Consider the following 26,346-nt stretch of genomic DNA (forward strand, 5'->3'; position numbering starts at 1 on the left):
TTTCACCATTTATCGTAAAACTTTCCTACGGCACACCGCGCGTCGCAGTCGCGCGCCAATATTCCGCCTTGTGTATGTCGAGCGCGCGCGCTCCTCTCTGTCTCCTCCTAACCTCCTCCTCCTCTCCCCCCCGTCCCTGCCTGCCCCGCGGCGCCTCCGTGTCCCGCGGGACGCGTCCGCGCCGCGGTTACATCGAGTCGTCGAAACAAAAATTCACAAAACGTCTCCCACGGCCGAGCTCTGCACGGCTGGTTACAATTTGTTCAGTGTCACTCGATTTTACAAAAATAAATAAGCGTACAAAATGTTACATTTTAGAAATAAAAAAGAAATCACATGTTATATATATATACATAATACATATATGTATCCCGCGTAAGTACACACAAAGCACCATCAGCTGCAGTTTGACTGCCTCATTACCGTACAGACCGAGCGCGACGCACGGGCTCGCGGTCGAAATTCGCTTGGCAAGTTCCGGCCATCGCTAGTTCCCAACATTAGCGAATCGAGCCGTGCGTCCATACCAAACCGAACCTTATCAATTGCCCAACAAACACGGGTCGCGTCGCACGCCCCCGCGCCCCCCGCACGCCGGCAGGGGGCGCGAATGCGCGCTGACCGCGCCCTCCCAGCTCACGACACGTCAATACAATCCGATCGGGAGATGCGTCTCCGCGCTGGGCGGCGTCAAACAATAGAAAAACAACAAACAAGTATATAGAATACTATTACAATAAATCTATAGGAAGTTGCACACGCTGCGATCTTTGGATACAAAACGTCGGGCTCCGGCCGTGTCACACACGGCTCCGGGAATTTTGAAAAACAAATCGAAAATCTCTTTAACCTCATCACATGAGCCGCGTCAGTCCTCCGTTGCATTCATTACGATATCCAGCTACACCGCCGACACTACGCATATTGGGTCTCGATGCTTCGCAACAACTGTACGAACGAACAAACAAGTGCAGCCCGAGGCCACGAGCTTCCTCTCCATACACAACACCCAATATGCCCGTCTTTAATCCTAACACCACAATTTACATTGCAAACTATTTTTTTTATCTTAGCTCTCGTCTAATGGCCGCGCGGACGCCATTGCGCGCGATCCTTCGGCGAGCGAAATGGCGCCGGTGCGAAATGCCAACCTATCTAGACAACGCCCTGTCGCACGGTACACTACAGAACACAGTTCGTATCCGTCGCCCTCGTCGGCGGAGAGGTCCGTCCCGACGCTGCGCGGGAAGTACCGAGTGTTCAGGGGACGCGACATCCGCGACCGCTTAACCCTACGCTTACGCTTCTTCCTTATCCCTTAACACAAACTACAATCGATTGGCAGTATTCGTTGGCGCCCGCTGCACGCGCCGGCGGACGCGCGCGCGCGACTGCTCCGACCCGCGCTGGGCGCGCCCGTGCTCGCGCGCGACGTGATCCCTGCAACCGCTTACTCTAACGCGCACTCGCTGCGCCGGTTCTGCGTTTGTCTCCAGTGGTTCGTTCCGGTGCAACCCTTCAATAATATTCTTTATCGACGTCAGGTACTGCGGTATTGCTTATTTGTAACTAAAATGAATTTCGTTGCGGCGGCTGAGGTGGCTGAGGCGGTCGCGCGGCGGCGAGCTGCCACTCCAAACGTAACGTACAGATAAATTATCTTTTTAGCAAAACATCAATCAATATCAGAAATATAATTAAAACTAACGTACTATTATAACTCTCTGATCATAATTACTTTATTACTTTTTTATTTTAACATCGGTTTCGCGATGATTTCGTTCAATATCTATTAGTGAGCTATATAATGTATGAACTGCGCGGGGAGCGGGCACGGCGCGCGGGCCGCGGGGCTCCGGCGGCACCTCGAGCGCACCGCGTCGTCCGACGACCGGGCGCTGGAGCGTTGTTCACAGCGCGAATTGCTTTCGTCGTGCGAATGAAACTTTAAGAGTACGTCGAGGCGACGTCGAGGTGCCGCCGGAGCCTGCCGCGGGCCCGCTGTCGACCGATCAATATTATAATAATTGACTATGACATCAGCCGACGCCGGCGGCTGGGGGCGGCGCGGCGACTCCTGCGCTGCGGACACCGTAGCAAACAACATCAGCAACGCGACTAGCGCACCGACTGACAAACATAACCGGTGTATAAACAGAGCTGTGTACAAAGCGGCACCTGTCACCGTGCGGATATAAACAAACATTTCAAACGTCAATAAAAACATTGGGAACAACGCGTATAATAAACTCTGCAATGGCGAATAAATGCGAGGTATGAGGTGAGGGGAAAGTGGGAAGCTGAGCGATACAGAGGGAACCGGCGGCGTGGGGTATGAAGTGGGGGCGATATGGGGGCGATGCGGGGGGCGCGGCGGGGCGGCGCGGTATCACAGGGGGCAGCACAAGCACTCGGGCGCGGCGGCCGCGTTCCACGTGGCGGCCTCTCACGTCACTCGTGGCCGAATCGACACGAGCGTGAAGTGAGCGGCGCCAGAGCCCGCCGCGCCGGCGCTGCGTCAACATCTCGCTGTACATATCAAAGTGCGCAGCGAGCGGGGCGCCGGCCGCAATATAATTTTTTAATCTTCTCTAAATATAAACTCTGTAGATCTTAAATGTCTATGGAACTAAATTACGTTTTGTACCATAAATTGTTAAAATTAAGCCACTGGAGGCGGGGGGCGCTCGCCGACGGTGAACATTCGAGTGAAGACGGAGTGAGAGAGGTAGATGAGGCGCGTCGTGGAGGGCGTGGCGTCGGCTATGTGCCCCCCGCCCCTCTTGTCCGGCCGCACCCCGCTGCGCCCTAACGACTACACTAACAGTACGCACGAGCGCCGACCCGCTCCGAGTATAATAATATTTCTATTCGTATAGAGAAGTGATTTCTATAGTAATTTACTTTTCACTATATGTAACACATAATCGGACGCCACCAACTTATCTATATTAGATTATGGTCTCAGAGGGAAATGTACTGTGAATTAACCTACGCGAGGACAAGTAGACTGTGTCCGGGCCCGGCGGCGGGGCCGGCGCGGCGCCGATGCGAGACCGACGCGGGGCCGGGGCGCCTATCGTGGCGTCCAACGGAACGGTGTCATCGGCTCACCGTCGCGAGCCCAGGCTCTAGCTGCGATAAAAACTCTTACAATATAATTTTATAATTAAACTCTGAAATATATGTTCGTTGGCTGTGACACGACGCACGGCACGGACCAGAGCGAGCCTCCGGCGACCGGAGGAGTGCCGAGCTACGGGAACGAGTGTCAGTAGCGCCCTCGGCTCCGTGTGCCGGTGCACAGCTATAGCGAACTGCGTTATCTATTATATCTCTTTGCATACGGAAAGTGCACGGACAACGCCGCTACAGAACTTTTGTTGGAGATGACAAGTAAACTCTTATATATTTTGACGCAAACAACGACCCGCGCATCCGCTGCGGCAGCGGCGGCGCGCGGGGAAACCAAAACCGACCACAAAAACAACAAGCGAAGCGAATATCAACTCTATCAACTAAGATGACTCGAATCCATTGTCCTAAACCTAAAAGTAGTTTTTGTGCATAAGAGGGCGCCCCGCGCGCCCGGCGCCCGCCGCGCCCTCTTACCGACGCGAGTAACGCGTCGTCGCGAACAAGCTACCAATAAAAGGTGAAAATGTTTCGAGCGTGATGTAGCAATAGTTACACAATAATAATTAATAAAAAAAGAAAAACAAAATGCATAAATACATTTAGTAAATAAGTTTATAGGCACGCCCGACGCCTGGTGTAGTGCTGTCCTAACCTACTGCGTCCCGCGCACACGCACACGTACACACGCACACACATATATACACACCACACGCACTCACACCCACACAACGTCCGCGCATCCGACGGGGGCCCGCTGTCGGCTCCGAATATTATGCTCCTTCGCTGCGTGCGAGCGCCGGATATCATAGTAGAGATACCAGCGAACATCGCGGCCGGCGGACTGGGCCGAAGTAAACGAGATATGTTCGACCAACGGAAATGCATGTATTTAGATACTGACGGTATCGTCTATTGTAACTCATAAAGATACATTTTGGAGGAAATATAAGAGCGGACCATAGATATGTAGAGTGGTCATTAGTGATCGGCCTCCGGCGGACGTGCGGGGCTCCGCGGCGGGTCCCCGTCGAACTCACACAGGGTGCTTACGTAACCAAACTTAACCTACCCACATGGACGCGGCCGCGACGCAGCCTCACTAAGCACAGACCCGGACTAGGTCACTGCGACGCAAATTTTTTATAAAAACAAACGCCTATAATTTTGTGTCTCATCTTCCAAACCTTCACATAACTCTTCGAGTGACATTATATATATATATATGTAAATACCAAACAAACTCCTCGATGGAGAATCGTATACGCTTTCAAAGCAATTGCACAAACCAAATGGCACCTCACTATTCAATACCCAGGGCTCAATTTTGAATGTGCCCCGCGACCGCGTCCATCTTACACGATAACATTTTAAATCCGTCGGATCGTACGCCTACGAGTATATCACAGCAGTGCGCTTCTTATCTAAAGATTCGAGTTGGCCGCTACTGCACGCGCCCTGTAAACACCCGGTGCCTCCCACTCCGGGACCGGGGGCGGGCGAGCCTGCGAACCTTGTTCCTTTCCAGGTAAACTTTTACAAACTTTGATCACAAACATTTAATTAAACATTAAGAATTAAATCGGATGTTACGTGCGCCACGTGAATGTTCGCCGGCAGGCTGCGAGCTGCACCCGCTCGCGCGCCGCCCGCCCCGTCCTCTCACTCCGTCGCATACATCTCAGTGTAAACAGTTACATACACTATCATTAAATAATTAATTGTAAAAAAAAAACAAAACGTATACGCCTACGAACTAGAAAGTGGCATCTTGTAGATTTGCGATTTCACAGAAAGTAGCAAGGTTAGAGTCGCTCCGGCGCGTCCACTGCGCCTCACGTTGGCTCGTTCCGGGCCGAACTATTTACACACATTAAAAATGAAGTTACACGGCGTTCAAAATAAAAGCTTAAAGCCTTAGTTGTAGGAGTGTGCCCCGCGCCCGGGCGACGCGGGATGCGTCAGTGTCGGAGCCACGCCTCCCGCCTCGGACAGGGGGCGTGGCGCGTGGGCGTCGCCACTCATGCGTGTGTCTGTGTTTGTGACGCGTGACGCATGAAGCTGCAGTCTCTTCGCGCGTCGCGGGGCGCGGGGCCCGGGGTCCGCGTAGCCGCGCGGGGCCGCTACGCGTGCGGTGTGGCGGATGGGGGGCTGCTACGTCCATAGAGTACTATATACAGATGCGCCGGGCGGGGCGTAGCGGGGCGGTGCCCGCGCATCAAATCCGGCTGGGGGCACTGCCGGTGAATGTGTCCTGAAATCGTAAAAAACATGCAGTCAGCACCCACATACAAAACACATTTAACAAAAACAGGAGTCATTGTACTATACCAAAAAAAAATTCAGACTAATGCATACATAGAATATTAATAAGTTAGTTTACAATTTTTTACTAAAAACCTATGGGTAGGAGGGTAATGGGTTCGTATTTCATACAATTTGAAGGTAGCGTCACTACACAGGAGCACATGGTGCAGGACAAGAAAAGCCTGCTGGTGGTTTCTATGCGGAACTGATTCGTTTCGTTTCAGTTGCAGTTTGCAATAAGTTTCCGTTAATCTATTTACAATATTTGTGCCACATGTCTCACAGCTCGTCGTGCGATACAGCATGTGATGTACTCACAATGTCCCTGGAGGGCTGCGCGCTGCCTGCCCGCGGACCCGGCGCGCCCTGCAACACGAGCCACGTGCACACTCATTATACAAGGTCTCGCACGACATAAACAGAGACGAGTCCCTACCAACACCGCGGCCGGGGGTCTGGAGGTTCGAGATACGGGCGACTGGTTGCCATAGCATTCGGACGTTGCTACTTCAGCTTAAAGACATATAACATGTCCAAATGACCGCACTTGTATACCATGACAGTCACAAAGTGAATGGTAGCTGGTTCGCTCGTCGTTCATTCAGTCTTTCATTCATTTAGATTATCATTTGATTGTTTCACTGGTATTTGTTTGATGAACTTTTAAAATCTATTGCGTGATGATACTACGCAGGCCACAGAACGCATAGAAGAGACAGCCGCTGGGCAAGCGCGACGGATGACGTCCGTCTTGTGTATGGTCAGCGGACAAGTTACCTTGTTAAGGGCCGTCGAAAGACTGGATGTAGCTTCCGTCCGGTCGCATTGGAAATCTTTGGGGGGGACCTATGTCCACTGAATGCCCTAAATCTGGAATGATGATGAAGTCTAGAGCACTGCGAGTGAAGAGTGCGCGGGAACAGTGTGTGTACATACCGGGACGTCATGCACGGAGTCTGGCGGGAGCGTGCGCCCCATCTTCTCGCAATAGTCGGATAGGATGTCGCGGAAGCGCGGCCAGCACTTCTCTGGCACCGTTATCGCCGTACGGAAATTACTTTTCACCTGTAAACGCACGGAACATACTTAGACGTGATAGAGTACTGGTTGCGCGGGCCGTACGCGCCGGGGAGTCGGTCGGTTAATATAAAAAAATATATAACAACGTTACACCGTTTTTACCAAACACATTTACTAAGTTCAAACTACGACTGTCGCACTACAAAGACTGCATGTTCCATGCTTCACTCGTCCGGTCGCTACAAAACCAAAATAAAAACAACGAAAATAATATGAGAAGCGAAGCAGCTGCGCACGCGCAGGTGGGCGGGGCGTGCGCGGGCCACACCACCGAGATCCATTTACCTCGCTCACTTTCATGTAGACGCCGCGGTTGTTCTGTCCGATGTCGAAGTAGAAATTCTTGTTGTCCACCCGCAAGTGCCTTCCCTCGGGGAGCTCCCCTTTGTATCTGTCGACGGAGAGTAACCTAGTAAATACAAATAAAAAATGAAAATGGGTTAGTAGGCACCTTATAAACTAGCAATGCATCGAAATGTTATCAAAATGTACAGGGATGAGAACGGGAGTGTTATGCTTTATGAAAGGTGGAATGACAAGTGTTTTAGTTTCGGCGTTCATGATGAAGTTAGTGAAGCAACAAGCAATCGCGGAACCTTATGTATATCTCTGCATAACGCAGTGCCGAGCAGAGCGCTCACCTGACCACCGCCCACGGCAGATTGTGATCCGCCGCTTGTGTTCTACCTCATGTCGACATACAAGAAAATACAAGTGAGACCGCAAGTTATATTAGTTCCAGCCTTTACTCCTAGGTTCTTCTAGTAGTATTGAGCTTGTCCACAACTTAAACATTTCATAAAACTCATCTTGTGTTGTTGAGGACGGTAGTCAGAGGGGGCCTGATTTGTCACTGGCACATTCCTCGAGAGATCCTAAAACCCCTCCAAAGGTACCGTGAACAACTACCGAGGAGGTAGTAGGAGGGTGGGAGGAGTACCACATAAACTTGTCTTTCTTCCAGAGAACTGCACCGCGACAATACTTACGCACAGCCGCGTGTCGGCGCGCGCGCGTTCTCTCGCCGACTTGGTCTCGGTCGAAACTTAAACGCTTCAAGTTTTGATTTTCCAGAAGCCATGCGGTTCTGTTGTAGTTGAAGGTGAACAACTAACTGTCGACATGTGTTTTCGTACGCTATGTAGGCAAGGGCGCGTCCTGTGCGGGCAATCGTGAACAAGGTCCCCGCCTTCATGTAAACGTAATTAATATGCAGTAGTATGGCTGCCCCCCCCCCTCCCCTCCACACACCCCTCCTACGCTGCACATGAAGCCGTTACGAGATAAGCACTCGCTATAATTACTCGTTCACTGCCAACAGTACGGGACATTGTAGTCTCGTGTCCTCCATCGGGAGACGGACAAACGTGTTGATCATTAGCACCAACATACTTGCCACATCGGCCAATGAACCCATGTCCTGTATAATTAAGGGGCGGTTTATAGGTACATCCCTCACTAGGTGGGACAATGACATAACCCAGGTCTCGGAAAGTCGCCGGACGCGGTCGTTGTGGCGAACTTTACGAGCGGCCCGCGCCGTGCGGTACAAGACTTGGTCGCCACGCGGGCCAGTGACTTGTGTCGTAGGTAGAGTAGTATTGGGAGACCCACCCGCCGTCGTCGGTGCCGAAGTCGTCGAGCAGGTCGGTGAGCGCGTCGCGGAACTCGATCATGCCCTGCGCCGGCAGCGCCACCTGGCTGCGCGGGCCGCCGCGCGTCACCGTCTGCGACACGCGCAGGAAGCGCCCGCGCGAGTTCTCCTTCAGGTCCAGGTAGTACCGCCGGTTGTCCTGCGCGGAGCGAACACAATCTGTTCCCGTCAACAATGCAGCGAATCATCATTGCCCGCTTGCCTAACCACCAACAGTTCATAATTACAAAGCGTTTGTGTCCAATTGAAAACATTTGTTTGGTCGCAACACACACACACCTAACATGTTGCGCTCTGCGGTCGGTGGACAATAATGTTTCAACCGTATTAACATATACAGACTTTATTTGTTTAGTGGGCGCCAAAACTATTAGTAGATTATCTTATTCCTAGTCGTCCTAGTTTTAATGATGGTTTATTGAAATCCTCGAGATAGTCCGATAGCAAACGATGGAGCCTGTCGGGAGCCCAAGCGCCTCTGCGTTACGTATTTCCCTATGCAACCTACGAGCTTGCCAACTTTCCTATTCCTATCCGAGGCGACGTGCGTGAGAAAAGCTTGCAGGCATCCGTTAGAGGCCGGCGCTCTGTGCGGCGCAGACGGCGGCAGCTACGGGGACTACCATCAGCCAATCTCACACTTCGTCAAACTTAAATAGGTTCAGCTGTGGTCTCGGAGCACCGCGTACTTCAACGATTCTTGAGCTGGGATTTAAAGACCCGAAGGGGTAATGCGTGCTCAGGGGTCGAGGGGAAACTATTTTAATATTAAGTTATCGGCTGAAAAAATGATTTATAAATATTTGTTTTGAATATGAAATTTCATGTAATACATACGTTATTATTACGTCGTCAAATTATTGCTATGTAGTTTATTAATGTTAAATGTAAATATTAAAACATCATTCAATATATCAAATAGTCGGTGACAAGTTTTACAACGATCTTACATAATAATTGCAACTAAGAAATATTATTAATCTAGTGTCGTCACGGATGTCGCGAGTTGCTTGTTTGAGTTGCCGTACTAATATTTATGAGCCAGAAAATAAATCTCCAAACGACTCGGGCAGGGAGAGGGTCCGCGAATGCAAATATGAACTCGTTTAGGGGCCCCTGACCTACATAATCAATTTCAAAAGTTATACCACAAGAAACGTCACGACAAACACAACAACGCCGTGCTCTCGGGTGTTCCTGCACTCGTGAAGTTGGTGTGCGTAGATTATCATAACACATTAATGTTAGCGCTGCTGGCTGCTGGCTGCCGGCTGCCGGCTCCCGGCGGTCGCTCGTGCAGCTGCGACAGGCGGCGGTGTACCTTGAGCATCATCTCGGACTTGAGCTTGCCGTCGTCGGGCACGTTGTCGGGGTTGGGCGGGCCCAGCGACGAGTAGTAGTCGCTGAAGCTGGACAGGTAGTCGCGGAACTCGGCCGCCGTAGACATCGCCAGGAATATCTGGCTGCGCCGCCCGTCCGCGCCGATCTGCGGCGACACGCACCAACATTGATCCACATTAAGTTTTAACACAATACAACATCAAAGGGTAGACAAAAGTAAACCAAGGCGGGTTTCTTTATGCCATTGTTCTCTAAAGTCTAGAGTCTAGAGGAAAATATTATAATTTATAGACATAATTTGTTCAAAAACAGCAACAGGTGCCGAATATTCTTTTATCATAATCAATAATCTCTTATCGATCACAAGTTTATCTCGGCGCGTTATCGAGCGATAAAGCGTGGCTGCCACGACCACGCGACGCACGCCGCCCACGAGGACCACGTCTCGCGCGTGCCTGCCGCGCTCCAGCTTCACGCACCACAACGACTAAACTCACCACCTTGGTAGTTGATCAGTCAGCTCTAACTTTAAATTACTTCGAAATCCACACCCACTAGCTTATTTTACCAGGTTAATAAATTCAGTTGATCTTAAACCAGGTCAAGTAATGGCCCTAATTCAAGTTTTTCTCTACAGTAAGTATTCCGCTGATATTAATTTTGTTTTACATAAATATCCAAATAATTTCAAATTAATAATTATGAAAAACTCCGATAGCAAAAAAAATTAAAACACACGCGATCAGTTCGTTGACAGAAGTCAGATTAACCCTGTTACCGTCGCGATCGCTTAAGATATCGTTAACGATTTTTTTATTTACTTTTCTTTGCTATTAGCGACGCCATGAAAATAAACTTAAGCGCCGCCGCACCAAAACGCCAGAGGGCGCGCACGAACAGTTGCCACAGATAACACGTTAGTGTGCGTTCGCAAATCCCTGCATATTTAGTAAGCAGGTAGGTGACCACTGGCGGTGCGTCAGTGCTACCGTGTGCGCTGTGCCCGGACGATGGCCAAGTTCTGTTCACATCTCAACATTCCGATGCCGAGCAATATGCACTCAACATCAAGGTGACGCCCGTCCCTCTCCTGCCAAAAATACATAATCACAATTGATTTTAGTCGCAATAACAAGCGGCGTCCTCACCTCCGCGACCTTGATGAAGCGGCCGCGGCGATTCTGCTTCACGTCCAGGTAGAACCGCTTTGACTGGATCTGCAGCATCTTTGTGGCCAACTCCTGCTCCTGCGGTTGCTGACCTGAAATATGAGGAAACTTTAACACGCACTTTATTTACACAGATCGCTATACTAAAGGTGATTCGTATTCCAAAATCGACAAACCATCCGCCCTCCATGCAAGGTATCCTTGTGCGCTACGCCGAGTGACTGCTCAACTCTGTTTTACAAATTCCCGTCTTGGGGTCCTTGAACCTAAAACCCTCAGTGCGTAAAGACGAAGATCTACAACCAACTGTATACTGTCATATGTCTTTCACTTTCAGTCGCTCAACGACCCACGTAGGGGGCTGTGCGAAACATATTGCAACTGCAAATGTGCCATATTGCAACATGAACGAGGAAATACGTAAACCAACAAAAGTAATCGATATAGCTCAGTACATTTGCAAATTGCAACGGCAGCAGGTAGGCCATATAGCCCGTATAACTGACGGGCGCCGGGGCCCGAGGCTCGGGAGAACGTCTACTACGTGGACAGAGGAGCTTTTTAAAGTCGTCGGAGGACGCTGGAAGCCGGCTACTCCCAGCTATACATGCAACAAGGACAGGATCCAAGTGGATATCTGTCTATCTACGAGCTAGTTGAAACTAATAACACAATATCAAAGCTCAACATCCCAAAATCCCTCTCCAAAGACTCGCTACTGCAAAAGAGTCAAGACCAAATCCGACAAAGTTGTCATTGCAGACGGGTAAACAACATTAGACGATGAGAAGAAGTACTGAACGTGGAGGCTTTGCAGGTAAGGAGACGTGTTCGTGGTGAAACTAATCTCGTGCATCGTATTAAATATTTAACAAGAGTCTCCGTGTTCGAGGCTGCGAAGGATTATTTGTGTGAGGAACGGATAGAAAATTTAAATAATTTTCCACAGCAATGCCGACCAATGTCAACGAAATCACCCCGACCGTTATGAGAGCAACTTGTTCTCTCGGTTCTGCTGTGTAATTGAACCTTTTGCAAAAGTATTCATCCGACGACATCTCGGGCCGCCTTACTTCTTTTGAAATTACAAATGAGTAGTAGTAAGTCGCCCGAGCGAACAGACACGTTCGCTAAAGCCGTCGCGAGCCGCCTGCAACCGCTCCGGTGATGGACGCACACGGCTGCGGTGATGATGATGATGAAACAATATCGTACAAAAACCTACTCGTGGGCTTGTAAAAATATTAAACAAACGTTTGACATGCGATTGAGGTTCAAATCGTATCGAAAATTCTCATTAGGGTAAGATAGTTTCGTAACGCCTCTACTGTGCTTGTCTGCGATTTGCGAAGACTTCAAATTAGTTATGGTTCCTGATAATGCAAAAAGCGCGTGCTGCCGACATCGGGCCCGAAGCGCGTCACGTCGGCCGTGCCGATTTCGTGCGGTATCGCAACTCGACCCGCGTAACGTGACGGCATTTGATTAGAAATCGCATCCATTTGAACCGGCGACGCGCTCCGCCGGCGCCCGCCCCCGCTCGCCCCTCTCCCCGCCCCTCGATACCCTTGTAACACACATGATCGACGCCGACGTGCACAGCTCGGGTTACATTCTCTATCGAGCCTAATAGACGAGGCGCGGCTGCATTGTCCCTGTGCGAAGCTACCACTGCCTTAGCGCCTAGTGACAGAGTTATAAGGCTTCTTAGCATAAATGTCTCGTCCGCGTCACATTGAATTTTATTCCAATCGGAATAACCTGTTAGGAAGATCATCAAGGCTCTACGGTTCCGAGCTCACGGACACTCAACGGAGTAATTTCCTCAGCGTCAGGCGGAGGCGTTGTGGCAAACGCAACCTATACCTGCACGAAGTCTCCCTGTCGGCGTCGACGTTGCATTTTGTGCTAAATCACAAATATTGTTGTGCGACGCCGGCGCCGCGCGTTAATGAGCCGAGCTAATATCGAAGCACAATTCATCGTGACATTCCATTCGCATTAAAATCTCTTATCATCATTTCAGCCGTATGACAGCCGCTGCACGCGGTTGAGAGTGGCTTGCATCCAGAGTCAACCGACGCACGTGGACGGATGTCCAGCGCTGCGCTTTCCGATCCCTGGTCTACACTTCATAAACCTTAAGGCTTCGATTCTTATTTTTTTTTTTTGCTTAATTTATTAATAAACTTAAATTAAATTGTCCACCGGTAAGTGACTCACCTGAATCAAAATTGTTTCCGCCCACCTCCATACCTTGACCATGGTACTCTGGAAACATAAAATCTATTAGACAATAAAACCTGTATGGGATACTCCGAACAAGATTAACGGCGATATTATGTATATTATATATCTTTATTGTACGTATTACATTAAACGTCTGACGAAACACGCACGCCGCCCGGCGCGACCGGACGGCGGGGAAGCCGTAGGCGTGCCGCGAGCTCCGCAGGTGGTTGGGCACATTTTGGTGAACACGGCGCCCGTAACATTGGTATTGCCTTTGCGCTCGCTTTGAGGCAATCTGGGGCTACTTACAATCCCGGCAGCGTGTACATTACGAGAAGAATTCAAGGATGCATGGGCGAAGGAGACACTTAACATTTTCTTTAAAAATTTTAAAAATTAAAGAAAAATTGGGTAATTCAAATAAAACACAGTTTTGTGTATTTATTTATTGCAAAATATGTGCCTCGAGAGATTTCTTCTCATTAAAAATAATAGATCTTTTACAGTGCAATAAAAAAATAAAACGTATTTAAGTCATGATTTTATTTACTCAGTCTTATTAAACAACAGTCACTCAATGAGCAGTGGGAGCAGTTCAGGATATCTCTGCGAGATCCGATCAAGAATAAGTAGTTCTGTTTTGTGTAGGTCGACAGAGCTGGTACCGGATGTAAGCCGCTTCCTACCAGCCATGTTGGAAATCTAAGGCCTGTATCCTGCAGTGGCGGGACGTCCTGCGGCTTAACAGATGATGATGAAGATGAAATAAAAAACAATCGATCCACATATTACACACAAGTTAAAACTGTTTACTGGACGGGCCTGCGCAAAACAAGCAAATATAACACAACACGATAAAATACTAGAGCAGGAGTGTAGAAGGCGCAGCTCGGTGTCGGGTTACAATCGCACGAAGGCTGCGCCGCCGCGCCCGCAGGCAGGCCTCGACACTTTGCTACGTGAAATATAACGCGCATCACACCACACAGACTTGATCTGTCCAACTCGACTGTGACAAACGTCGGCAACTCGAATTAACCGAACAGATGTTTAATTGGATAACCTGTTTTATGTGATACGTTTGTAGGAATCCAATAGGCGAGAATAAATACACACATGAGATATATGGAGAAGGGAATAGCGATCACTGATCAAAATCAAATTTTAAACGACAAAGACGAAACGAAAGGATAGTATGGGCCGGGCTCTTCAATTACAAAGAAAGTAAGCACGTGGCTTCTTACTTAATAATGACCGTAGTCAAAGTCAAAATAGATTTATTATATGAGGTAAGAATCATTTATCTAATAGATTCAGGCGTTACCTTGCGGAAGTCGATCCTAAGTAAGAAAGCGACTAATATATAGTTACTTTCGCTATGCAACAGTAGTCGTACAATGTAGTGCACCGCCCGCCAGCCCGCTGATAAATGCGCGTACGGTAAACAATGCAAAACACAACTACCACCTTTAATTCACTCTACACGTGTTTCACCCCTCCACAGAGCATCCTCATAAGATGTTACACCGACCGGTTCCAAACACATTAATTCCTTTCTTAGTTAACAATCATTTAAACCGTCCGCTTAAAAATAACTTTGCGTTTATTCGCGACGCGGCACCGAATAAAAACAAGAAACTTTGTGTTTTTTTATAACCGTATCAACAATATTAAGCATAAAAAATATGAAAATTCGTTTCCAAACAAAGATCTTTAAGGGAAATGGGCCAGACTAGTAACAGAGTGGTATCCCAAGAACGGAAGAAAAAGCAGAATAACCTCATAGGAGTTTAAAGTAGGGCTTTGTCGACCGTCGAAGGAATCCGATCGTCTAAAGATAAATAATCGAAAGGAGAGGAAAGGATAGAGGAAAGAAGTATCTCGGCCATCATGCAAGACGAAGGGGAGAAAGAATGCTTCCTCAGCTACTGCAGGAAGGTGGTAATAAAAGTAAACAGTAATAGATTCAAATAGACTTGAATATGAATAAAAAAGTAAAGCATAGACTAAAAAACAGAAATAAAATAAATAAAGTAGAACCACAAGTAATGCAATAAACAGTATAATATAATATGATAATTATAAAGAAAATATGTGTTAAATGTATGGACAATAAATGTAATGTTGCAAAATAAAATTATAAGGAAACCTAGAATGTAGTGGTTGAGGATGGATATATGGCTAATGGCTATGCTTGTGTTCTGTAAGGTATCCTGATGCCTCCCCAAGGCAACGAGCGCAGCAGAGGGGTTTTCAAGTCAAACAGGGAATCTCTCATAATCTTAGAGACGGGCTCCAAGTAACAAGTAGTAATATCTTAAGCAGATGCATAAAGATTATCAGCTAACAAAACGTACGAGATTAAATTATCAAAACGATATCAAATAATAAATCCTAATTTTTTATAACGATATCAAAATTTATGCACGGGATAACGACATGAAATAGAAACAAGAAATTGGTCCGATTACTACGAGAACAGATAGGGTATCTGGTGGAGCTACAAAAACTAACTTACCTGACACGCGGTACAGCGGCCCTGGACTGTGTCAACTTACTTTTGCGGGACAGGTGCTCGCCATTAACCGCTTACAAACGCTATTTAAGTTAACACTTTGAAAACACCCGACGTCCTTCCGATTTACTTACAGCAACTAAAACCTCGACACGGACGAGTCCGAGCGCGGTAGGCTTTTCCGGGCAGCGGCGGCGAGCGACCAGTGATATCGCCATGTGGCGCAATGTGGCGGAATCTTAAAGCGCAATCAGCGAGGAGTTCGTAAGACGGATCCGACGGACGTAACTGTTTGGATGTTGCGAGCGCCGCCGGAAATCGTTCGGCGGCAGTCGGCGCGAGCTGCGGCTAATTTCCGTTGATCCACCTGCAGCGACCTGTACAATGTCTTGCTGCTTCATAATATCGCACTCTCAGAACAAAATTAAAACTTTGCACCAAGTCAACGGGAAACATTAAAAAACTTATGATCGAAGAAAATTTGTCGGAGCTCGGTTTCGGAAGACATCGAATATTACTTACTTCGACTACAGCGTGCTTCATATCTGCTTCTTTTCATCAGTTATGTACAAATGCTATTTGTCCATTAGTATTTTCAGCTTCACTGGATTTGAGCTGGCTGTGTTGAAGACACATTGCCTAGACATCTGTACAGGTCCCCGGGGTGCGTCGGCGCAGGTCGTAACATTATTTATTACCCCGAGCGTGCATCGTGCACTGACGCGACGGCTGCTGCTGTTCCAGCTAAATCAAATTCTTGCGCGGGTCGAGCGCCCAGCCAAAATCAAATTTTAAATAAGAAAATTTACAACCGATTCGCGGCGCGTGTAACATTAGATAACATTTGATTTCCGGGCCGGACCAACTGCGCTGGTAGGGCGTGCAAAATTATAAAATTTACAATTACACTAGACCGCAGACGAACGCTAACTTGGAACGCTTGCTAGACTTGGAACTACGGACGCATAATGCCAAAGAAGAAATGATTTGCGGGCTGAAGCAAAACGTTACTGGAACATTTTTAACCAGAGTGAGAGGACAATAGAAAAGCACCGACCTAACGCGCGCGGAATAGCGCCCGCAGCGGGATGCCTGCTAGTTAATAGTTTACGAATTATTAGCAGCATTCTACCAAAATCGGACAACAGTAGTTGATTTCACTGCAAAAAATCAAGAAAACGCATAAAACGTGACAACACCAAAGACAAATATTTTGCAAAACGCAAAATAATTGCGGCAGCTGTCTAGATAATTTGATGCACGAAAGGATAATTATCAGTGATTAAAATAATAGTACTTGAATTAATTACCGTTCGGAACTGAAAACATCTGCCATTTTCACATAAAGCGAAAACACGTTTTTAATAAATTCTAGCGCCGCCTGCAAGCGTGGCGGCGAGCGTCGTCGACACCGCGTTCGTTGACAAGCGGCACGGGCGCAGCGGGCCGCTGTACCCGCGCCGTCGACGGGTCACACGTTAAGGTTTTGTTGGTGATGATCCCACAAGATGGATAGACGACTCTCCCCAGGGCGCCGGAAGCCCGCCGCTCACAACCGGTCCTATTGGATATCTACTGGGGAGGTCTAAGTCAAGACGCCCCGCGGCCGAAGTAACGATGTTTTTAAGGATTGTAACCAAGGTCTCTTACATAAACAAGAATTTAAAACAAATCAGGTCCGGATCATTCGCTGGTGCGGAAAAACATAACAACAACATAAAAATAGCATGTTTTGCGGTAGTGCCGTTTCAATACACAGTCCAAGGCTCATTCTGTGAAGGCGTTACATTATCATCTTACGGTATAAAAAAAGGTTTTTCTTTGTCGGACTCTCACTGGTGCCCAAATAGCATTTGCGAATTCCGCGGGTACGAGGTGGTCAGGTGGAGAAGGCGTCTAGCCTGAGGGCTCTTTTAAGTGAGCGAAGCCCGCGGGCTCCCGGAAGAGCATCGGCTCGGGCTGCTACGTGCTATTAGTTCACGAGCTTGGAAAAAGATTGTTATTTTTGAATCAAGACGCTGTGTGTGCATTATGAAGTACGAGACGAGGTTAACTTCCACCCGCCGCGACGCGATGGCATAACTGCAAGCACTGACCCGAGCTCGCGCGGGCTCCCTAAGTCGGTTTTCTGCTGACAAAATGCAATGGCGCCCACACAAAGAGGTGGACGTCGCCGGTGCTCTGCTCCGATAGAGGGAATCAGACGCAAATCTGCTCACGGGCGGCGAACGGCAATGAGTAATCTCTTCAATGAGAAAATGGAACACTCGCCGCCGCTCCCCTCGCACCCCCCCCCCCCAAACCCGTCGCCGGCTCGTCGCGAGCCAACTATTGAGGGCACACAATGTCCAGCCGGCCGCAGCGATCTTGCGGCCCGCCGTGCCGCTTTGAAATCCCTTTGTCCATGAAACTATAACAAACTTCGCTCGGCATACAAACTAATTCAACTTAAAGTTTCGGACAAAGATTTCTTCGCAGAACATTTGTTAAATACTCGTCCCTCATCGGAGGACAATCAATCGGGGAGGGACCGGCACAAAGGCAACTCCGTCATAACGCATGACCGAACTTCCCGACTGCCGGGTAGGGTGATGTAGAGTAGCGGTAAGGAATTTAATGTTTAAAATTTTAGAAACTCGACAATTGTACTATACCAGAATAGCAGCCTAATATATAAATACCAGATATCTGTAACGATCAACTAAGCAGTACCTGCACAAGTGTGCGAGAACAGACGGTAACCAGTGAATTGAAGGTGACCAGTTCGTGCAGAGAATGAGAAATCGTATATGTTCGATACGTTGACTTCTATTGGATGCGTCGTGCGTCTCAGCGAAAAGCTCGCAGAAATGATGAACGGCAGTAAGGCCAGGGTGGTTAGTTAAAGGCGTAAAAGCTATTGGATTGCGACACTTCAATAACTCTCGGCAGCACAAGGTCTGCAGATCAGATAATTTAGATCACCCCTTTAGAAGTTTCAAACGCACGAGCAGTCGCCCTGCTCTAGTCCGGTGGTGCAGTGAGCGCGCGCGCGACTTTAATTCGTGCGCCGCGGACCAGAGAGAGACTCGATGACGTCACGATAGAGGCGGCGGAGCCCAGCTGCTCGCCCGCCTTACACGCGGCCGACGAATTACCAAACAAGCCGGGAGCGGAGCGGCACCTGAAGCTTGTTCAGGCGCAACGAAAACGAGCCACGTCAGCAACTAATCGCAAATGTATCAAAGTAAAAGAAAAATAAGTGTACCGCATAAAATACATTATTAAAACTTTCAACGGCCCTGGTTACTCCTAGTTTTTCGCGTCATGCACATCCGTGCCCTAAATCTAATTTGAAGATAGTTTAAATAATATGATTTAACGAGGTGTAACGTTACGGCGCTCGCCGTGCGATCCGCAGCAACAATTAGAGTCCGACGAAGAACCTGGCGGACACCGCTCGTACAACATTCCTCGCTTAAATTACTTTTAGTTTTTAGGCAATAGAAAATTTGAATAACCGCAGGTGCCGCGCGCCGGACGATTGGGCTCGCGCGAAATAAAAAGGCGGGCAGCCCGCCGCCCGCGTTGCGTAAGTAGTTCAAGGCGGGTCGTTGGCAGCGGAGGTTTCGCTACAGACGCGGCCCAGACGCGCAAAAAAGTGAAACCTATCATTTCGCCTTGAGACGCCGCCGCCGCCGCCGCCGCTGCCCGGCCGCCGTGACGCAAGCGCTTTGTGCGCACGGCTGCCCACCCGGTGGCCCCGCCGCGGACCCGCCGCCGCTCCGCGCGTACGCGCTCCCAATCACGAGGACGAAGCGCGCGCGCCAATTCGCACAACCGTTTTTTTAACTTAGCTAAGAAATTTGCATACTCAGGATACCCTGCCTTTTGTTGGCCAGGATTATGTGGGAACACGGGTAGTGTTCCCACATAATCCTAAACTACTAAACGCCTACTAAAACGCCTTTTGTTTAATTAGTTACTTTAGACTTCAATAGACGACCCGCGCTTTATGCACTTTAAAATACATATATTTTGTACGAAATAAATTTATAAGACAAGTAAATAACAATCATTTCCACCGTCTGTTGTACTTTTGTTTTATTTATTTGGTTGCCCACAGCGCGGTTTGAGGCTCCGGCAGTCTCAGGGAACTTAACGGCACGTCGTAAACTGCGCAAACCCACACATTCACACGCCGCACCAAACTCCCACACAAAGACTTGCCAAGACGCTCCAACATCCAAAGACCGCAGAGCGGCGGACCTTCGGGCGCGCCATTTCCACGACGCTAGCGTGTACACGGCCGTACCTCTCGCCGCCTTTCCCCGCGAAATAGTTGTTGCTGATAAAACAGATTGTTAATTCATCGCCAAACATGGCCGCTTGAATTCAAAATTCGTCTGAGATAGATAATATATGTAAATTGGATTACGGATAAAAACCACTTGGAACGAGTGCTTCATTGCTAGACCAGAATTTCCAACCTGCGCCGCGTCTACCGGCCGTCGGCGGCGCGAGCGGTGAGCCCCGCCCGCGCCCCCCGAGCAACGCTTCGAGCTTCGTCGGTGACTCTGGTACTTCTGCGGATCTCCTCGTTTCTGTGCGTAATCTCGCAGCGAAGCCCAGCCCTTTGCATTGCTCTCTGGGTGAACTTGAGAATATAAAGTCTAAAGAAAGTGACCACGTCTCGGATCCGTACGTCATCCACCGACAACATGCACTTCCCGAACGCTGCCCATCAGAATTGGATTCGACGAGTAATCTGTTTCTCGAAATTGGACTCACTGTGCTTGACGGCTTGTCCCAAAGAGAAACAAATTCAACACCGCGGCAATTAAGAGAAAACCTTCACGAACCAAACTCCTGACAAAGGTTGCTACAACTTAACGAAGAATTATAACTTTGAGATCCCGCTCGGAGAGAACAACGTTAGCGAAGAATGGTGTCCTCTTATCAGAACGTCCTCCTAGTGTTCACCGGTGTTTAGCGTGGAGGCTTAAACTCTCACTAACTTCACCGACTCTGAGGCGGACGATGGGTCGATGTGGTGTTTAGAACTATCGTGAACGGGGTTTTTGGGAGTGCTGTCCACGCCACTGAAGGGCTGCTGGTGGTTTTTATCCAGGAGATAACTTAGTTTCCTCCTGGACCACTTTGGAAACTAAGGTTTTAGATAGTACCGTAACAAGTAGTTAAATGACCCTAAATTTTTTTACTAACATCTCAACAACACAACAGTTGATGCTATTAACAACACCTTCAGTTTGAAGTGACATTGGTCACACAATTAAGTGATTTTATTTTTAGCTTGCCAACAGATTCAATCAATTGCACATCCAAGTGTAAAAGCGGCGAACTATTACCACGCACTTTATTTAAAAAAAAGTCTATTCCATAGGCCAATAGCTTCTAACGACGATTATTATGGTGGTTGTTACTGTTGCGCTGATAAAATACCACTCCAAACTTGTGGGTTGATTGGACAAGGAATTAAGTTCAGAGGCCAAATAGGGAGAAAGTTTTAGAGAATATGTTATAAAATCCATAGAAAACAGATTAACATATTTAAAGATATTTTACAGATTAACACATATTACAAACTAAAAGTTGTTCACAATTTGCGGGAGCCTTGAATGATTATGAACTCAAAAAATAACAAACAATTTAATTAACTCTTCAAAAGTAGAAAAGTGCCAAGTGGAACTTCAGAATCAGCTGCCTACTTAAACTAGAGCGGACATGGAGAGCAGCGTGGAAATGTTACAGCACTTCAAGTGGACAACAAGTTTTGATTGCAGCATAGTGATAATACAGCAAATATAATGAGACCCAGGACCATAGGAAGACATCGTGGGGGGCACCAGGTTTCAACAACTTCATGACTCTAACAAGGACCTCTGGACATTGCTGAGTGACAATCACAGCCGCAATCCGGAAACCACACTAATTTCTGTCTTTTTGAAATTCCTAGTTGCTAAAACTCAATAAAGAAAAAAATATTATCCTCTTGTTAAAATTACAATGGATTGGCAAGTTGAAGTAGCAGTGGGCAAGAAAAATACATACAAACAAGGAATAGCCACTGGGGCCTCAAAGTTCTGGATTGGAAACAACTGATCTGTAAGCGCTGCATAGGTCAACTACTCATAAGGTGGAAAAATAATGTGGGTAAGGTTGTCAAAAGCCACTGGATACAGGCCAGTTTCTAACAGTCCCCTATTGAAAAGTTATGAGGCAGGCATATGTCCCACAGTGAACATCCTACGATATTCAAAGTCACCACTCATAGATATTAGTAGCTGAGCACAAGTGTAAAGCATACTGAAACAAAACAACTGAAACATACTCTAGATGGTCAAGTTAGTGACATTTGAGCATGTCTCAGACAAATTCTGTTGAGATTTAAGTACAACATAATACAAGAAACACTAGCAAAACATATGCATAATTCTTGACTTAGTCAAGATAAGCTGTACCAACTAAATCCTGAGCTGTTACTCATTTAACAGATATTTATTTAATTTATACAAAATTATTCATACATGTCTCTCTATAGACATCTACTGCGAGACATAAGCTTTCCACAAAGACAGCTACAATGACCAATCTTGCACTGCCATGTCCAGAAACTTCCCACAACCTTGATTATGTCATTGCTCCACCTAGTGGGACTCCTGTCCAAACCGCATCTACCGGTTCCTGATCGCCACCAATTTTTCTGCCCAATGATATTTATAAGAATGATACATGGTTAAATAATGCTAATTGTTCAGCTATCTTTGATGCTTGTATGTAGATTATTGTCTCAGGGCATAATCTCAAGTTGCACAAGGTGGACAGATGTCCAGGTCATTGAAAGATGCTGAATACAACCCACTTCCAATTGCTCCTATCAGAAATCTATGTAGGAAGCCCATGTAAAGCAGTGGACAACTTGCAGCTGAAATGATGGTGAAGAAGGAATTGCAAAAGAGATATGATATCTCAAAGAATATCTACCTAATTAACTCTTTATTAAATTAGCTTTCTCTATCTAATTTCCTTTGCAAGTTTCCAATTAAACATGCATCCAATAGTCATAAACAAAAAAAAACATTTTTTAAGAAAGACTACATAAGAAGTATTATTGGTAAATGGATGCACAAAATTAACACTCAAACTTAACCAGGTGACGGATATTTGAACATCAAATGAATTGCTAACATGGTATTGGTCAGGGATTTCACAAAAATTTCTTGCAAGGGACAACTTTTCCAAAGTGAACTGATATTTCAGAACCCCATACTACCTAATTACATTAAGAAACATATCTTTAGCCTTTTCCTATGAAAATAAATAACTTAAAATGTTTACTGTTATGTATGTAAATTTGGCATTATAAATAGACATAAAATCTAGTAAATGTCAAGTAAAGTTGTAATTGTCAACACAAATAATGTATAAATATTTTTTTAAAGCACAAAACTAATTCTTTCATTTAAAATATCAGCCGCAATACCAAGTTATTACTGAATGAAAACTTATATGGTATCTTAAAAGTTTCAAGTAAGAAATTGTGTTAATAAGGGGTTGATAACTGGTCCTTTGGAAACCCATTTTTTGACCACAGGAGGTAGATGTCAAACACCTTGAGAATACTGGGACTTTACCAAGATCAAATAAAAATCTAGGGTCAGGAAACATTTTTTAAATATTGAATAATTTATTAAAACCTGGCTGCCTCAACTGACTCCTGTCAAAAGTTATTAGCCTGACTGTCTTATAGAAATTTAAGTTTTCTTCATGATACACTGCGGGACTTAAGTATAATGCAATTACAATTTTTATTGTAACAATTTATGACACATTGGAACCAGAATAATTAGACATCAAGAGTTTTAATAATTAGAACTTGCAGAAGTCTATTTGAAATTTAAATGCAGTGCAAGCCCGCTAGGGCAAGTAGGGTAAAACCGGTTCTAGTCAAATGATGCATTGCAAATAGTTTTCCTCATATGCATGTACTTATGCAAAATGCAATATGCTATTCATGTTTGCAACCTGCTGCATACATAATATATAGGAGTCACATAAACCAATGTCCAATTAAAATCAACCTTCAGATTTGTTTAGTGGGTAACTCAAAGAAATTATTTTTTTTAATAAATATGGTGGGTTTGGTCACAATAAGAACTTTTAGCACTTAGTATAAATGAAAAGTTACATTTTGTAGTATTAACATGTTCTAAATGTAAAGCTATGTGACAAAATGTATATTTCTATATAGATCATGCGGCTGGCTTACCATTGAGCCATCTCTTACAGAACCAATGAAGCCACAGGTATCACTCTTGACATGCTACATGTAAGGTTCGTTGCAAGGTTTTACATAAGCCACTTATTGCAACTACCAAATGTATCAAATATTTTATGTATATATATAATTGCAAAAATTAGTTTTTGTGACATGTAAATATAGTAACATTTTATATAACTAAGCCCCAATTAAATGGTGCACTAGGCTGACTGAAGTTGTGTATTGTTAGTGCTAAAAATGATATAAAAAGTAATGGTATGTGATTATAATTTCATAAAGAATATCACAATGAGCACAAATAAAGAAACATTTATAGAATGAGCAACTTTCCAAGACAAAAGTTGAAGTGTTTTTTTTTTATGTTTCTTATTTAAACAACTGATAACCAATCTTCATTTTGATAAAATATTCAGACAAGAAATCTTTACCTTAGGATAACCACCTCAAATTACCTCCCACCAACTCTCCCAACGATAACAAGGTTTAGCATCAGATCACAACAAAAATGTTTTAAGATCTGACTAGACATACATATTGCCAATTTAAAAATCAATTTATTTCATTGAGATTAGCAGATTCTAGGTATTTGTGCACTTATCAGTTATTTTTGGAACTGCTTATTGCTTGCTTGATAACAAATAAGTATGTAATTAAAATTTATTCAACTTCAATCATATAAACCATAAAATTTGGTTATTGTACAACTCTTCATGCTAAGAGATGTTCCTAAAAATACTTATGCTTGGTAATGCAATGTCATCTTAATTGGCCATTGACACATCGTTCACAGATAGTTGCAATACCTCATAATCACAATAATGTCAAGCTTTCATAATTTAAAACCCTTCAATATGAAAAACTTAATGCAAGCAGATGCCTGCAGGGCAGAGGTGCATCTGGACCAGATGCTCATATATTTCCCTCCAAATATTTATAGTGTATGAACATTGAATTACAAAGTACTTGGTTACAGAACACACAGACACAGGAAGTAACTACTGATATACAAAATTGTCATTAGATTAAAAAAGTATACAAGATGACATTTGACCAATTGGTTATATTAGCATTTTGTGTTAAATTACAGCATACTCACAACAGGAAGTAAATGCCAATAAAGTGTATTGCTAGAGCCTTCACCACATGGGACTGGAGTCTAATGAAACATCTGACACAAGAATAGCATCACATTCAGCATCCCAACTGTATAACTGTGTTTCACTCACTGGCATCATGACCGATATCAATTTCAATAGAACAGCTTTTCCAACAACAACTAGACACTGCACTACTGAATAAGATGAGGTTGGTACCTTGACTACAGGTACTGCTGGAGTGACGATAATGTTGGTACATCATCACAGCCCGATGCGCCAGTCGAAAATTGGAAGCTTTGTACACTTTGTGAACCTTACTGAGAAATATTAAAACCACTGAAAAAATGTTGATACCACTTTAGTCCAAGAAATCTGTTGACTCCACGTTTCAGGACCATCGAGCACTTTAACCGCGTTGGACGTAAACTTAAACACAGTTCGTCACGAAATGTCACCATTTTTCTTTGTCTGTAATAATCTTGAGTTATGAAATCCTTTGTCCTGTCACATGATGCATTCACTTTTAAACAATATACACTGTTACACAATTAAACGCTCGATCCTCGTGAATCAAAACAACCGGTACGCGATAGAAGCTTCTTGCCACCTCGCAGCCACTCCTAACAACAAAGGAACACAACGTAAAGGTTATCTTGACAGCTAACAGCTGTGGAGTCGCCGAACACAGCGCGGGCGTACGAGCGCCGTATGGGACCCGGCCGGCCGAGCGACGCAAGGAGCGAGCAGCGAGGAGTGAGGACCGAGACCGGAGGACCGGAAGACGAGAGGCAGGCGTAGGCGCGGTCACTGACCTGCCATGATGCCGGCGCGCTCAGGCGACGCGCAGTGGCCCAGCCCTGCGACGGAGCGGAGCCCGCCGCGACCGCCTCGAGCTAGCGCCGCCGGCCTCGACGAGATGCCGGCCCGCAGCGGCCCGCCCGACGGGAGGTCGCAGACAAAAAATCAATAGGTCGTCAACCTCCACCGGCCGAGGCCCCGGAGCGGGCGGGCCGCCGCAGCGCCGCACCGTCGCCGCCGCCGCGCGCTGCCGCCGACCCTCGAAGGCCTCAATGCCCGCAATTTAGCAAACCCGAAATCGCCATTTTGAAACGGGAACAATGAGATATTTACTTTTGGACGTTAGCACGACTGTGAACGTCCTCCGGCACGTTTAACAAAAACGGCGCGAAACGAAAGGCGTTCTGAACGCTGCGCCGCTTCAAAAAAATACGTACTCTGACTAGAAATTCCTTCGTCAGCGCTGCCGATATCCGACATCTCAGTCCGCACCGAATTCTACAGGCAATCCGCCGATCTTTTCGGAACCTCTCGGACAACTCGCGTTGTCTATGGTTGAAACCTATCAAAATACAGTTGTTAACAGTTTTGCCAAGTTTTTGCATTTGCTTATGCAAGAGTTATCATCCTTGTCTACATTTTTGTTTAATAACGTTTTATAAATTTAATCACAAATTAAACGTAAATGAATATTAACGTATTCCTGTGTCTAATAAAATAATGTTATTTATATTACA

The 26,346-nt window shown here is 46.3% G+C and overlaps 1 protein-coding gene across 8 annotated transcripts; it reads right to left on the minus strand.

The window, feature by feature from the left end:
- Positions 1-26,138, minus strand: Pur-alpha (Purine-rich binding protein-alpha). 8 transcript variants are annotated; one of them, XM_068768731.1, is made up of 9 exons: positions 26,047-26,138; positions 12,910-12,957; positions 10,666-10,778; positions 9,498-9,662; positions 8,137-8,315; positions 6,808-6,931; positions 6,379-6,507; positions 5,761-5,808; positions 1-5,389 (listed from the first exon to the last, which is right to left on the minus strand). In XM_068768731.1, exons 1-9 carry the CDS (start codon positions 26,087-26,089, stop codon positions 5,354-5,356), a joined length of 885 nt encoding a protein of 294 aa, XP_068624832.1. In that variant the 5' UTR covers positions 26,090-26,138; the 3' UTR covers positions 1-5,353. The 8 variants fall into 8 exon arrangements, with proteins under 8 accessions (XP_068624832.1, XP_068624836.1, XP_068624834.1 ...); XM_068768735.1 differs by having other exon boundaries at positions 25,624-26,137; XM_068768733.1 differs by having other exon boundaries at positions 12,910-12,972; positions 25,624-26,137.
- Positions 26,139-26,346: the final 208 nt, after the last annotated feature.

This window comes from Battus philenor, unplaced genomic scaffold (assembly GCF_028537555.1).
Source record: "Battus philenor isolate CCGP_79_NKW_IND1 unplaced genomic scaffold, ilBatPhil1.0.hap1 SCAF_26, whole genome shotgun sequence".
NCBI classification, from domain to species: Eukaryota; Metazoa; Arthropoda; class Insecta; order Lepidoptera; family Papilionidae; genus Battus; species Battus philenor.

What these genes read in the sequence shown, in the direction of transcription:
- Pur-alpha (XM_068768729.1), bottom strand. Translation starts at nt 26,089, where the DNA reads ATGTCGGATATCGGCAGCGCTGACGAAGGAATTTCTAGTCAGA. An exon ending in GCTTCATCAAGGTCGCGGAG is followed by an intron (nt 9,663 to 10,665) that starts GTGAGGACGCCG and finishes GTGTCGCCGCAG; the next exon opens with ATCGGCGCGGACGGGCGGCG. An exon ending in CGCAGCCCTCCAGGGACATT is followed by an intron (nt 5,390 to 5,760) that starts GTGAGTACATCA and finishes TTACGATTTCAG; the next exon opens with GACACATTCACCGGCAGTGC.